Source organism: Leptosomus discolor, chromosome 3 (assembly GCF_034619465.1).
Source record: "Leptosomus discolor isolate bLepDis1 chromosome 3, bLepDis1.hap2, whole genome shotgun sequence".
Taxonomy (NCBI): domain Eukaryota; kingdom Metazoa; phylum Chordata; class Aves; order Leptosomiformes; family Leptosomidae; genus Leptosomus; species Leptosomus discolor.
The window spans coordinates 63,355,195-63,370,982 of record NC_141393.1 but is presented as its reverse complement, the minus strand read 5'-3'; the positions used below and the strand labels follow the sequence as shown (position 1 = coordinate 63,370,982).

The following is a 15,788-nucleotide window of genomic DNA, read 5'->3' as shown; positions in this document are numbered from 1 at the left end:
GAAAACTGAAAGGAAGTATCTTTGGAAAAAAGCACCTACCCCTAGACTTGACCATGTTCTCAGAAGGTAATAAAATGGCTGTTGATATTCCCCTCCCTCAATTTTCTTTTAATAAACATATCTACAAGACAGTGAATTTTATGTACCTGAATTATCCATTTTTTTTGCAAATTCTCACACAGCATCTTGCCAAATTTATTGCTGGCAATGTTGGCTACACTACAGTACTTAAGATCAAGTATCAAGATAATGTCAGGATCTTTACATACAAAGATTTCCAGGGGGAAAAAAAAAAGTTATGAAAGCACCAATTACTGAAAGCCTTTAATGAAGGATCTGTAAGATGACTGAGAACAGTAGACTAATTAGTGCAAAGTTTCTAACTACATAAGCTCAGGAAAAAAAAAACCAAACAACTTACCAGTACTTTTAACAAAATAGAGGTAGACAGTAACAATTGTTACAACAAATGTATTCTGCACCAAAATGGCGTAAGTCTTAACACAGACAGATGGGGCAACTCATTTTTTTCACAGTACGTTTAACAGAAAATGTGATTTTGTTTGTGTAAGAAAAATCGTGATGTTTCTCTCTACAAACACAGTATTTTAAAAAAAGATAATGTAAAGAACGGAAGAATATTCTTACAGAGTTTTTAGTTTGTGCACATACTCACCCCTCTTTAAACCTATAATCTTGTAAGATCTTTATAAATCACCCTGACTTAGCAAATTAAGTTGACCAGACCTCCTTCAGAGAAAAACTCCAATAATATTAATAGGATTTGAACCTACAGTGACGTGTTCTACACTGTCATGCAGTACCACCCACCTATTAATGCCCAGGGTGTCTCTGTCTATACTAGACTAGAAATTCTGAAAAGGATTCGGTTTTGTCCACACAATACAGAAAAAATTCCTATGTACTGAACAGTGTTTCCTTAGATGAAAAGAAGTGGCACTTGCAAAGGTAACCTGGACTAAGAAAAATTTATTTTAAAAATTTCTGTTATAAACGTCACAGTTATGTAAAACCTGATCAGTGCTAACATTCAACAGAAAGCCTACTGTAACTTTTTTCCAAACCTTGAAAGAAAAATTAATTCCAGGCTTTGACCAAAGAATTCATCAGGCAACTGGACAGCTAAAAAGCAGGGGTTTCACCTTCCCTAAAAGCCTGTAGAGAAGGCCAAAAAAAAAAATTAGAAATACTTGAGCATTCAAACACCAATTCTCTCTTTGAAACTCTCTACTAGTAAAGGTCTACCAAAGTTACTTTGTCCAGTTCTAGCTTACTCTCTTACTAACCCAAATAGGCTGGATAAAACTAATCAGCTGGCTTTTAAAACTGTCTTGAAATACCATTCAGTCTTGGCCAGGGTACGTGGAACGTAAATTAAGAGGCAATTTTAGGGCTCCTGTGAAGACAAAGAGGACTTCATCCTTCAGAGAACAAGTATTTTCCATGGCTAGTTTTATTCTCAGTTACACCATTATCAATGTTGGCAATTATTGTTTTAAATGCTACGAAAGCAGGATTTCAACCCAGCAACAAATTTAGGATCAACTACATATTCATTTACAAGTCACTGACCTACAGAGACCTTCTCTAGAATGCTTTGTTAGTGAGTTTCACTAGATATACTCAGGGTATGCTCTATTTCAAATATCAGCAAAATTTTGTCTAAGGGACTCATCAATAAATGAAGACATTTATATACTTAATGGAACCATAATTTTTTTTTTCACTGGTATCAATTACTACCAGAAGAAAAAGCTTGTTTCTCAGTATATATAAGTGATGGCAAACATGAATAGGAAGAATTAAATACACAAGTGTGTGGCATCAAGTGCATGGCTTAAGTAGGGTTTTGGGGTTTTTTTTTTATATTCTTTTAAAGTGCTTTGTGTGATTCACCATCAAAAAAAGCTTGTGTAAAGACAGATGCTAGCATGGTTGATACCACAGGAATACAAAAATTAAGCATTCACACTATTGCTTTGACTTGAATACTCAAAAAAAAAATGCAAAGGCCCATGTATTTAGATAGAGACTAGAAATGTTTCTACATCTCTTATATACAACCAAAGAACATGTTACACTCAGATTATTAGAGCCAGCCTGTTCTGGTAAGTTTACAAAGTGACAGAGCCTACAGTAAAGCTATTGCTTTACTTTCATAATGTAAACATACCTCAAAGAAGAATATGCTAACAGTTTCAGAGATGAGATTACTTAAATCAGTAAAACCAAAGTAACTGGGCGTATCAACGTTTTGTCTCTACGAGGCTTAGCTCACAAGCTCAGGCTGTACATTTATTCTTCGAAGGACATCTTCTGGCATACAGAAGACAGGATTCACGGCCTTAATTTGTTCTTCTCCTAATAAAGATAGTCCAGCAATTCCAAATAAGGTGTGAAATGGATCCACCTGGGGGAAGAAAGAAAGTTTGTGTCCGTTTCCAAAAGTCTATCAGATTTTCATTTGTATGCAACGAAGCTTTTGTTTGCTAGCAAGAGAACTGCAAATCTCCATGGCTGAAGAAGATAATGCAACTGAACAAACTTTCATTTGTGCTGACATGTGTTGATAGGCAAAGCAATTTCCACAGCAGCATTTACAAAACTATGATTTACACAGAGATGTTTGTCAATTGTCTGCTGCTGAGATGATTTTCAACTCTGAATTCACCTGTCTCCAGTAGGGTGCAATGTCATAGGGTAGCAGAAGCAAAGGTGATAAAAATTTTAAAAGTAAATTTGATCATCTACAAGTGCCACTTCCATAAATTCCCCATTTGCTCTTCAGCAACTTTATAATGGTCTTTAATGGTCTCTGAATATAGAGCTGTGTAGAGTCTTGAGAGGGGAGTAGCAACCTACTGTGCTAGAAAACTGAAAGGAAAACACATAAGTAAGAAAAAAAAAAACCAGAAGAGACAGGAGCAGTTATTTGGTATCCAAGTATTCCTTCACTGTATGAGCCTTCCCCAAAGGCATGTATCACCACATAACTGCAACAGACTATGAAGTCTCATGACATAAGCATCCTGTCACTAGAGTAAATTAGCCATTCTACAAAATCCTGTCCAAAAGTACCCGTGCTGTCTGGTGCAGCATACATCATGTTTGCATTAGTGAAACGTTTGGATCTTATCGCAAAGGGCAAAGGTTCTATACTGCAGTAAACTGAGCTGAATTACCATGTTACAGCCATACACAGGATCTCCAACCACTGATGACAGCCTAGAAGGTTCAAACCACACTAGCATAGCAAGTCTTGCCCCTCAGTGGTTTGGTAACCATGTTACAGGTGTGGTCAAAGCTCAGACATATGTTTACTTGCTCCTTCCCAGAATGACTATGTGGCCATTAGAGGAGTAAGTACACAACAAAATAGTAATAATAAAGAGTACACTTTAGGAATGGCAAGACAGGATTTCCTTGTACAGATGGACAGGCCCAGAAGGGGACACTGTCCCCAATGGGAAGTGTGCAAATGAAGTTACAGATTCAACCTCTTGATGAACAGTATGTATGTTCAGGGAAACCAAGATTCCTAGAAGATGTATCTGCTGCTATGTTGTCTGCTCCTTTTTGCAATTTTCTTTAAAGCAAATAAAAAAACACTGCTCAAACACAGCTAAGAGCTAAGAAGCACGGCTTCCACATTATCAAGAACTAGCATAAAAACTTAAAAAAAGATGACAGAGCTATCTTATTGTCTAGCAGTTCAAAACCTGACATACAATCAAAGTCAAATCAAAAGACTAGAACCTAGAATTGAAAAAAAAAAATCCAACACCCCCGCCCCCAAAAAACCCTCCCAAAACCACAACTCCCCCCAAAAAACCACCACAAAACAAACAAAGAAGTCCAAACCAACAAACAAAAATTGCCACAAAAAAAAATAAACCAAAAGCAACAAGGTCTGTCAGGAATGAGTTTCTGCAGGAACAAAACCTGTAGGCATCAACATTTCTACAGCAGTGCCTACTTCAACAATGATGACAAGTAGAAATAATATGAAATGACTGCTAACATAATATGCAACAACTCTCCCAAAGGTGCCTGCATTAGATATAGAGGAATGGCTCTGCAAAGTTGCTCTCCTAGCCAGACAAAAATAGTTCAATAGCTCAAGTTTAATCTTGAAGCCAGAAAAGCATTAAGACTTTAAGTGTTAGGCTTTTCTTGCAGAATTCTGAAAAGGGAAAAGTCTTTCTGCGAGCTCCTCAGAAATACAAAAACCTTCTGATTTTAATAACACCAAAACACCTTCCAAATCACAGATGAGAGTCAAGAGGTTTCTCCCCCTCCCCAAAGTGGGAATAATGTATCAGCTTGCAAAGACATAGAAAGCTACTTCAGTATTTAACGCATTTGTGGAGAAAGTAGAAGACATAGTCAGCTGCAACAAAAACAGCTAAGACTTCCCCCTGACCATTGACAAATAACCAGCCAAGTGTTCTACAGTAATTGCACTAAGGACTCATAATACTTTTAATTCTATGTGTCCAGCACCCTTGAAATATACAAACTTTATTTGCGATTTTACCTAGACAATCTCAATTATTTCTGCTTGAAACCAGAAAGAACAGACCAGCTAAACCACAACTGTTCTCTCAACCAAGCAGAAAATTTGTACCACCAGCCTCTTCACAATGCTATGACAAAAGCTTCTTCCTCTCTCATCTAGAAAAACGCCAGTGAGAGGATTTATTCAGTGGCTGAGTAGGCACTGAACAAGAGTTAGCATATACGGATTCTTAATAAAAACTTGTTACTCATTTAGATCAGGTAAAACCACCAAGAGAGCTGAAGACTACTTAACCCATGCTGGACTCCAGCTTGCATACCATTCTACAAAGAGGAACAAACCCCCCCAAAAAACCACACATCAAAAAAAAAAAAACCCACCACCAAACACAGTATTTTTACAGATATCTTCCAAGTAGTCTTGTCAGAAATTGGTATGCGTTATGGGAACCAAACCAGAATTTGTAAGGCATGGCAACTGACTTCAGTGGGGCACGCTACAGCACAAGTGCAATACCAAATATGTGCTCCCCAAGTGAGCCTCTGAAAGCAACTCTACCCTATTCTTTCCTTCAAAGTAAACTGCAGGCTCTGCAGAACGCTTGCACTTGGATCACAAGTTGAGTTACACTCAAACAAGAAAGCTTATGTCTTCATCTGTAATTTTCAATTAAGCACATTTTATTTTTAAAAGGATTATTTACCATATCTCCTGGTCTGTCAGCAAATCCTCCAGTCTCCTCGTCCTGGCAAGCCAAAATAAAGCAGCGCAGTTTCTCTCTGTCAATCCAATGCAACCTACCAATCATCTTCAAAGATGCTAGCACCCACCATGAATAACATACATCAGGTAACTGGCAAGGAGAGAAGCAGGTTATTATTTGATTTTGTTTTAAACATGAAATTGCAAATATTATTGGTGATTCTGCAAATTACTAGGTGTGCTGTACATAATACTGTTGCAGAGAAACAACACTTAAAAAGAGTTTCTTTGGGATAAAAGAGAAGAAAATTCCTGGATGCAGTCTCTTTTCAGAGGACTTGCCTTTCTCAGGAAGGGAAAGTCTCTTTTTCAAACCTCTTCCCTTCTTCAACAAACAAAACCACAAGAATGTGATTTTGAAATAGACTTCATCTTCTGTGGGAGAGGCTAAAAAAACACAGCACTTTTTTGCAGAAGTAAGCACAAAGAACTTCATATCAACTAGTTTCTCTTTTTTTGAAAAAAAAAAAAAAAATCTGTTAGTTGGTTATCTATTTGCCAGTCAGTGGAGATTACTCTAGGTTACACAATACACTAGCGTGATGTGGAACACTGTTACACCCAGGATTTACAACCAGCAGGAGAGTAATTTTTGTACAAATCCTACAGAACAGACCATTCCCAATGCCAGAAAATATTCAAGCCCTGAGTTAACAGGATACTGGTTCAAGAGGTCAGCAAGACATACTTCAGAGGTGTACTTTCCTAAACGGAGGACTCAAACTAAGCATGGCTAAGGACTGCATGACAAGTGTTAGGGACAAAATGAAGAATCAAAATGAAGGCCTGACTTCTTTTAAAAGCTTACTAAATATTTCATAGCAGTCATGACATTCTCCAGAAGTACTTCAGCTTTAGAAAAAAATATTCTCTTATTGAGGTTTGAACAACAAAAGAAACCACCTAATACCTTCTCTGGGCGTCCGTTGAGACCTCCAGAAGGTAACTGACGTTCGCAGAGCCACCAACCCAGCAAGTCAACATTTATTTGATGCAACTGGTCTGTTATAGCCAGAAATCCTGTGCAACAATAGATCTAAAATTACAGACATAAATTTTTTGTGTATTTAAAAACTATAGTTTAGCACACCAAATGCAGGAAGATCTCAAAGCAGGAATACAGTCATGCAAACAAAACACAAAACAAGCACACATTTCAACTTTTAGTTTCAATGAGTTTTACCTTTCCATTAGAAAAGTATGTCACTGTTACAGTTGCTTTTGTATAAAAGTACCAGTTATAAAGTGGAATTACAGAACACTAAGATTTTACTATTATTATAAAACACTAATTCAAGGTTTGGAAAAAGATCCTACAAGATCAGGCAGAACAATACAGTTTTATTTTAAAAACACAGACTCCCAAGCTACGGTACTCAAACTCATTTCTGCAAGCTGGATAATAGCCTTTATGAAAATTTTCATCCAGCCCATGGTTTGTTCTTGTATGTGCCTGCTACCCTAAGGCTTCTGGAGAGCAAACTAAAGACGACATGAATTCTCTAGCAGAAACAGGTTCATCCTGATCATTAACTATCCTGGCAATCCCACATACATCTAGTCACGTCAGGCTTACTTTCAATGTGCCATGTAATATATGTGCATTGATTAATCCCTTGGATTTATTTCTTCCTGGGAAATAACATTTACAGTGCAACAGCATACTCAGGTCACATTTCATGCAGTCACTAAGAAAGCAGCCAAGCATAAACTGAAGAAACCACAATATCAACCGAAGCCTACTCATAACTGCCTTTCGCTAATAAAACACACCCTCAAGAAACCAAAAAAACCCAACAAAAGTATGCATCAACAGGGATGCGCCTATCCAAGAATACTGCAAAAATAAACATGGTATTCCCAGAAAACTTTTGAACAACTGTGCAGGCAAAAGAGTTGCCTTTTACTGCATTTTAAGGAGTATGTGAAGATGCACAACACATCTAATCCTGCCAGGAAATGACAGCTGCAAACAGAGTGTGTTCAGCTACTTAATCCGACTTCCTTGAACACTAGAACATGGTCCAGCCATTTAGACCATATGGGCAATGATACCGTAGATAAAACTTGCAAGGTACATGTACCAGGTTTATTTTTTTTTCCCTGATTTAAAAAAAGAAAGGTGAGGGTGAAGAAAAAAACCCAACACTTTCTCTCAATAAAATAACTCTAGTATTTTCATAATCTGAGGTAAATCCTTGCTATGGCATTGCTCACCATAATTAAGCAAAATAAATAGGTGATTGCAACAGCCTTAAAATATTTTATTAAAAGTTAATTTCTATTCATAAATTCAGGTTAAGTGCAATAATCCCTTCCGTGAAAAAAATAAAAAGAGGAAAGGTAGTTTTTATATATATTTTCTGCTAGAACTCATCGACATTCTCTTCCTTGAGAGATCCCTGAATTTGCTTCAATTATACTACTGCAATCTCCTCTCAACTAGATTTTACTGAGCATTTTTCAGAATTCAGTGTTACCAGTAAAACACTCTTTAGTGCCTACAACAAAATATGATAAATGTTCCCATGCCTGAGTAGGCATCTCATCTTAAAACCGACTTTTCTCAAAAAAATTAAGCAATCTTCCCCTTGAGAAGGTTCACGTCTCATTTTTATCTGAGTTCATCAGCTGATAAATATCAAACATATTACACAATTGCCCTTGATGTTTCATTATGATCTGTGGCAGACGCAGTGATACATCTCGTCCAAAGTCTCCATGAATACCCATTTCAAATTCTTTAAAAATCCTCATGCTAACTATTCCAACACCACTATGTGAAGACTGAAATACAGTCCTAAAAGTTGTTCCCTTATGATCTTTTGGGTTTTTTTGGCCCAACTTCAACCTCCTGAGTCTCTATGCATCTTCTCAGATTTATCTACCTATTTGTAAATTTATTTTAACTAAGGTACTAGAATCAGGCATTCGGGAAACAGAAAGGTACATCAATTGACATCACTGATAGATGTTGTAAAGAAACATTCATAGGCAGTATGTGATGCTTGCTAACTTTAAAACATTTCCATAGATTCAAAAACTCACCTGTCCTGCATGTGATTCAGAACCTGGTCTACAACCAAATCCTCCATCAAAGTTCATACACGACAAAACAAATTCTACTGCTTTCCCCACATCAATAGCATCCAGCTTTCCCTGAAAGTCAGAAAAGCAACTAATGCACTTTATATTCTACCAGGCTCATTAACTACAGAAACTTCAGCAGTACCAAAGAGAAGATTCTGTACTTGTGCAACTAATGATTTAGACTTACCAGAAGTGCAAGAGTTGCTGCAGCACAGAAGGAAAACCTGGTATCTATTTCTCCTAGAAGGTGAGGGGTAAGGAATGAAATAAGAGTATTTTTATTAACAACAACAAAACTACATTTAAATCACCACTGCAAATATGGAACAAAATGTTAGAATACTAGGTTTTGCATTGAACAACAAAGATCACCCCAAAACTACCCCCATACTGTTTCCTCTTCCAGATCATGACTAATTTCCTCAGTAATTTAGAAAGTGCACATTACAGCTCAAGTGATCTGTATGTTTACGGCACATAAATGCAAACAACTCATTTTGAGCTGGTGTAGTCAGATAAACTACTGCTAATTTACAAACAACTATATAATTTTAAAGTTTATCTGTAGTGCTCTACTAGACAATTGCAGAGCAGTGGACTCAAAAATACTCAAGACATAACTCTTGATCTGCCATATATTTGGGCAGAAGTAGAAGCTTTTTTTTTTTAGAGGAAGACTGGTGAGAGTTGCAAGTTTTCTTTTGCATACTTACACCTGGAAGCTAAACCAACAACACTACACCTACAGCTGAATGATTGCTCGACAAATCCATATCAATATAACTCTCCTAGCATGAACTGCAAGCAATTAATACTTGAAGTCAAAATTTAAAATTGAACCCAGTCGCAAACATTCATTTTTTGGTCAAACTGATCAAGAGTTTTCTGTTAAAGAAATCCACAAGCTGAAACATATAAAACAAACATGCGCTGTTCTGTACTACATCAGGTGTCACATTCCGTCAGCTGCACTGTGCCTTTCAGAAGTAACGTAAATACATTGTGCATTTCACACATTTAATACTTTAAGAAAAAGGAGGCAAACTACAAACCATTCTAACACACAGCATAACAGCTACCTTTACAGTAGCTTACATATACTGCCATGATCTTGAATGCTGAATTTTACCAGAATAATGAGTGATACACAGTAATTTTATTAAAACTTAAGCATTCCATGGGGATAACTATGTTTAGAGTGACTAAATATTTATGCTACAGCTTAAAAATAAATTCTTTATGAACAAAGATGGTATGTGCAGAAACAAAATCAGTATTAACACAAGTTCCTAAGTACAAAACCAGTTTTTCTCATTCCCATAAACTGAAAGATTCTTTCACAGCCGACATGGATAAAAATCATAACAAGCACAAAACATTCCATATGGAATAGTGTATCTACTATATCAAAGTACTGTCAAGTTATAAACATCCAAAAGTTTTCTTCAAGAACTAGACAATTTATTTTTAATACAAAAATGGAACTGAAGTTCAGAATATTCATGAAAGGAACAAAACATAACTGTCCTTCACAAAACCTCCTTTTTCATAACTCAGAAAATGAAGTGTTCACATACAATACATACACAAAAACAGCATCCAAGCAAACTTAAGTTCACAGACTCACACGCATCAACATAGTCACTAAATTTTAAAGACCTAAAAATTACCCCATTTGTCTCCAGCAAATGATCCATCTTCTTTTTGCAAGTTCTGTATATATTCAACAATTTTATTTACATCAACAACATGGAGGCTATCATATAAGATAAGAATCTAGAAATAAAAAAAAAAGACACAGTAACAATGAAAGAGAGGCAAAAATTTTTAAAATTTTATTTTTTTTTAAATCTTTGATTTATAAAAGACTTTATTTTATTGACTGTGAATACTATCTGGTAAGCTTTATTAAAATAAAATTTTGCAGAATCACAGAATTTCATTCACTGCAGTTCATCTATCTCTGTCTAAAAACTTTTAAGAAATTCTCAAAGGAAAATATAGGCAATTCCAGCTGAACTTTTTCATGCTTTGTTACTTTCCAACTTCCAGTTCTTCTTTCAAAAGCATAATCGCATTTATTTGGTTTTATGTTAGCATTATGTAGAATAGACACGTGATTACTGTTAATTTTGTAATGGGGTGACATCCTAGACTTACAAATTGGTAGTTTGTGCACTGCTGCTATTTGGATATGTGAAAGTTAAGCTGCTAGTTATTAATACCACTTACAGTCCAAGCCTGTCAGCAATAATTAGTTTCTAAACATAAGATTTTTATTTACATTCAATTTTTAAATATAATGAGAAGAACCAAACTGCAATAATTTAGGAAGAAGTATGAACAACATGATTAGACATAAACTGTACAGTCAATATATTCTGGAAGAAAAATAAAGGTCATAGTAGGGAACACAAAGGTTTCCGATCTAGCACTGATTTGAACCAGCAAACCCATATGACACAATGTCATGTGAAAACAACACCGTTTGAACCCCAGCTGGCTTTGTGTTTTCACTCATAATGCACAACCTTTAAAGAGAGCAACTAAGACTTTATTATAAATAGCAAAATAGGAAGAACAGTTGAAACTGAGCAAAATTACAGTGCTAATCCTAAAAAAATACAACCATGACTTTGAACACCTAGAGTTAGCTGCAATCTTTCAATTGTCAGATAAAAAATTTAAGTCTTACGGAAATGCAAAGAAGGACATAGAACTACAACAAAAAATATATAATCATAGCATGCTCCTTAAAAAGCAAATCTGAACAAGTTACTACTCATCATGACCAAAAGGTGTGACACGACCCTTTAAACACAGAATGGTAGGGGTTCGAAGGGACCTCTGGAGATCACCTAGTCCAACTCCCCTGCTAAAGCAGGTCCACCCAGAGCAAGTCACATAGGAACGCGTCTAGGCGCGTTTTGAGTATCTCCAGGGAAGGAGACTCCACAACCCCCCTGGGCAGCTTGTTCAGTGCTCTGCCACCCTCAAAGTAAAGAAGTTTGTCCTCATGTTCAGGTGGAACTTTGTGTGCTCCAGTTTGTGCCTTGTCCTGTCACCGGGCACCACTGAAAAGAGCCTGGCCCCATCCTCTTGACACCCGCCCTTTAGATGTTTACAAGCATTGATAAGATCCCCTCTCAGTCTCCTCCAGGCTAAAGAGCCCCAGGTCTCTCAGCCTTTCCTCCTAAGAGAGATGCTCCAGCCCCCTCATCATCTTCGTACCCCTCCGCTGGACTCTCTCCAGCAGTTCCCTGTCTCTCTTGAACTGGGGAACCCAGAACTGGATACGGTACTCCAGACATAGCCCCATCAGGACAGAGTAGAGGCTGGGAGTCGACCGGCTGGAGAGCAGCTCTGTGGACAAGGACCTGGGAGTTGTGGTAGCCAACAAGTTGACCATGAGCCAGCAATGTGCCCTTGTGGCCAAGAAGGCCAATGGTATCCTAGGGTACATTAAGAAGAGTGCGGCCAGCAGGTCGAGTGAGGTTATCCTGCCTCTCTATTCAGCAAATTTCTCAACAGACTGCTATCATTTTTCAGTTATACACAAAAAAAGGGCAGATTTGAGGAACACAACAAGAACTGAGAACTACATTTCTTTTGTACAGTACTAAAGTGTAAACACACTACATATAATTATACATAGTACATAAATACACAGGTTATATAAAGATTACATAACTATTTATTAATGTGTTATGCTATATAGCAATCATAATATATAGTAACATAAACATTAACAAATACAATTCAAAACTTTACTCTTACTCTGGTCATACATATCTTTCACCTCAATGTACACTAAAAGGAATTTATAAAATCCAAAATTATCTACAAAAAGCTCCAGCAAAACCTGTAGCTAGGAAGTACCTCAAGAAGACTGTTACAAAACTTACCAAGAATGCAGTCATCATTAAACGATCATTAAAAGCACAACATTCCCAAATCTGACAGTTTTTTAGGAAACGACACATCTAAATCCTAAAGTTTTGTCCGTTAGATTTTATTTTTTTTAATAAGGTACTGAAATAGTTTTTGCCATTGGCATCCAACAGTACCTGGTTCATAAATCCACAATCATCAAAATAATGAATTTACAAATGAATTACAAATGTTACATTTACCTGGACAGCACTGAGGGTATACAGAAGATGAGGATCATGACCTATGCTGGCACTTATTCCACCACATTCATGCTGACATGATTTGATGAATGCCAGAATTTCCTCTTTGTTCATTCGGTGCAGCTGCCCCATAAGATCCATGGCTGTCAGCCCCCAGTAAACACCACTCATCCTCAAATACTCCGACATGCAGTACTCCTAAGCAGGGCATTATTTTAGTTCTTAATCAGACAGGCACATCATCGATACAGAGGAACGGAAACACATCTGTTACATTTACAAACACTTTGTAGTACATCAACCATCTTCCACCCCATTAACAACTTACTGTGTATCAGCCACTCACGAACGTTCTGTGCATCGTGTGTGTATACACATGCAGACATACAGGCACGTGCACATGTACATATCCACACATACTACGTTCCTTTCCTCCCCTTCATTTTCTAGTTCAAAGTATCAACGTCAAATCAAACACACACAAGTAGTTAAGCGTCAACTCACCTTGGATCATCAGTATCTTGCCACCCAAACCACCGCTCAAATTACCACCCACACTAGTCTCAAAAATAACAAGTCTAACATTTCATGAAACTTACTTCCAAGAGCCAAAACTGCACAATCTAAAGTTGCACTGGAAGTGAAATTTCATATCGAATTCTCTTACATTGATTACATCTCCTATGCTACCCATAAACATTATTTTCTACATGCAGTACTTTTTAAGCACACAACAACCATAAACAATAGTCCTTAGATTTCTTTTGTGAACAGTAAAGGTGCCTGCAACTTTTCTCCAGACATAAGCAGTTATTGACATTTTTCCCCTGCTGGAACTGCAATCCTATTGTTGTGGGCTACATCTGATGACCTATGACTATAAAACTGATGTTAGTTACAGTGTTTATCAAACCTAGTAAGCACAAAGCTGTGCTAGGGTGAGATTCAGTATGTTGTCCCATCAAAAAAGCAACGTGTAAATGCAGCTACACCCCTTCTGCAGATGAAGAGGCAATAATGAGTTAATTTCTCAGGTCTCAGAGTAATTCTAGAGCTAAACTGGTAATCTTCACATTTAGACTCAGATAATACATGCCAAAACTCATCACAGACCCAGGAAAATTAACAAAGATACCCTTCCTTTATGCTTTGAATGCAGGGCAAGAAAAAACTAGCCCGTGAGCATGCACCTAACCCTTAGCTCTGAGCAAGTAAGTGAAAGTCACTATTGCTTTTAATAAAACCACAGCTGTACTGAAACAAATCGATACCTACATAATCATCTTTCTTTGTTCCATATGAAGCTATATAGTCCGCATGTTTCTCCCAAAGCAACGTGCTTGGAGCATCGGGCTTTATTACGACATCCTTTTGCGGTGTCCCCTGTAAAAAGTACCAACAAAACGTCAGTTGTCTTGTCAGTTCCAGAGGTTTTAGTATCTGGGTATATTTCAGCCCACGCCGGTCTCAGTAACTGTTTGGAAACGGACATCTCCGTCTATTTTGAACACAAGGCCAATTTCGTATCTCATATCATCACTTTTCAGTCTGGCTAAGTCCACCCCAAGGCAAGGCTGCAATCGAAACCGTTCAATAAAGCTGAGAAAAACCGCCAGAAATGAACGGACAGCCCGGAAGAAGGAGCCCTTCGCCGCGCGCAGAAGACGCCGCGCCCCTCACCGCAAAGGCCGCAGCCGGGCGCGGACCCCGAGGCCCCACGGTCCGGGGCTGCCGCCCAGCGCCCCCTCGCCATCGCCAGACCCGGCCCAGGCGGGCGGCAGCCGCGCTCCCGGGTCCGCTCTGGAGCCCGCGTGGCGGGCACCACCAGCGTCACCCACCACTAGGGCCGGGGCCCCCGGGGCTGCCAGCCCGCGCCGGCCTCCCGGCCGCTGAGCAGGGCTGGCCCGCAGGCGAAAGCGCGGCTCTCTCGGCCTGCCGGGCCAGGCCGGACCCTCTCCCCCGCGCGGCGAGCGATACGCACCATCTTCTCCGCCTGCACCGGAAGGAGCGTCGCGCTGCGGGGCGGAGCCAGAAGCGGCGCCCGCAGGGCCCCGCTGTAGCTGCCCCCGAGCCGCCCGCTGGCGTCTGCGCCCCTGAGGCCGCGCCAGGGGCGAGGCGGGAGCCCGCCGGGTGGCCCGGGTCGGTACTGCCTGAGGGGACCCTCGGCCACCCGGAGCTGCCGGTGCGGGCGAGCCGCTGTCGGCTCCTGGGAGGCGGTGGGTCGCCCCCGTGGCGGACAGCAGGGCCGCGCTGAGGACCCGCGGCCCTCCCGGGGCGCAGAGGGTCCTGCAGCTCCGCGGCTCTCCGGAGGCTGGGCGCGGCGGGGCGGCGGCCCTCCCCGAGGCCGTGCGGCCCGGCTGTGCCGCTCGGCGCCCGGCAGCCCGTAGCGGGGCCGGTCTTCAGCCTTGTGTACGTAGGAAGCGGTTCAGGCTTGCCACAATTGGAGGTTATCTTGGAACAGGTGAGGGAGTAAATTCAAAGTGTACTAAGTGCAGCTGTGCACTTTCTTGCATCACAGCAAACAGGACGACATTTACAAATAGCTTCAGTTTCCTTCTGTTACCTCACTTTTATGGAAAAGCAAATCCAATTTAGTCACAGGACAGTTAAGGATAACTGTCCTTTTATTCAAAAAAGCCCCCTTGCTTCCTAATTTAGATTGTTTAGGATGATTGTGCTATTGATAACACTTGATGGCACACATCCCCGACAGAACCATCCCAGGCAGGAATACCATTTTGAATCTATACAAGAAATATGTATAATGCTGGCTTGCACAGAACAGTCAAAAATAAGGTCTACTTTTACATATGTCAAATACCTACCAAGGATATCGTATTATTGGTCTTCCTGCAGGTAAATAAGAGTGATCAAACACTTTATTTAAAGAACTCATTTCCCAGGTGGCCTCCCTGAGAAATAAGCATGGCAAAACTGATACCATATGACAGTAATTGTACCATCCAGCACTAAATTGAGATGATGGATGCAAGAGATCACAGCAAGGCAAAGACATTTGGGTGAGAAATTTCAAATGAATTCACAGAATTGTTGAGGTTTGAAGGGCCCTCAAGATCATAGAGTACAACTCACTTGCCCAAGCAGGGTCAGCTAGAGCAGGTTGTCCAGGATCATGTCATGTTGAGTGCTAAGTATCTCCATAGATGGAGACTCCACAACCTCTGCCAGTGTATGATTTCCCTCATAATTAAAAACAAAACAAATGTTTTCTTGTGTTTCAGTGGAATCTCACGTGTTTTCAT

The 15,788-nt window shown here is 39.4% G+C and overlaps 1 protein-coding gene and 1 non-coding gene across 2 annotated transcripts; both read right to left on the bottom strand.

Annotated features, from left to right (window-relative positions):
* Positions 1–311: 311 nt before the first annotated feature.
* Positions 312–14,278, bottom strand: RABGGTB (Rab geranylgeranyltransferase subunit beta). The gene is made up of 9 exons (XM_086463035.1): positions 14,206–14,278; positions 13,801–13,991; positions 12,526–12,723; positions 10,063–10,168; positions 8,580–8,632; positions 8,351–8,461; positions 6,213–6,338; positions 5,244–5,393; positions 312–2,431 (listed from the first exon to the last, which is right to left on the bottom strand). Exons 1-9 carry the CDS (start codon positions 14,276–14,278, stop codon positions 2,291–2,293), a joined length of 1,149 nt encoding a protein of 382 aa, XP_086319161.1. The 3' UTR covers positions 312–2,290.
* On the bottom strand, positions 13,557–13,639 carry LOC147415879 (small nucleolar RNA SNORD45). The gene has a single exon (XR_015183463.1). It is a non-coding gene; the product is annotated as a small nucleolar RNA SNORD45 (small nucleolar RNA).
* Positions 14,279–15,788: the final 1,510 nt, after the last annotated feature.

What these genes read in the sequence shown, in the direction of transcription:
- RABGGTB (XM_086463035.1), bottom strand. Translation starts at nt 14,278, where the DNA reads ATGGCGAGGGGGCGCTGGGCGGCAGCCCCGGACCGTGGGGCCTCGGGG. An exon ending in ATACCCTCAGTGCTGTCCAG is followed by an intron (nt 10,169 to 12,525) that starts GTAAATGTAACA and finishes TTTTATTTCTAG; the next exon opens with ATTCTTATCTTATATGATAG. An exon ending in TCAACGGACGCCCAGAGAAG is followed by an intron (nt 5,394 to 6,212) that starts GTATTAGGTGGT and finishes TCTCCTTGCCAG; the next exon opens with TTACCTGATGTATGTTATTC.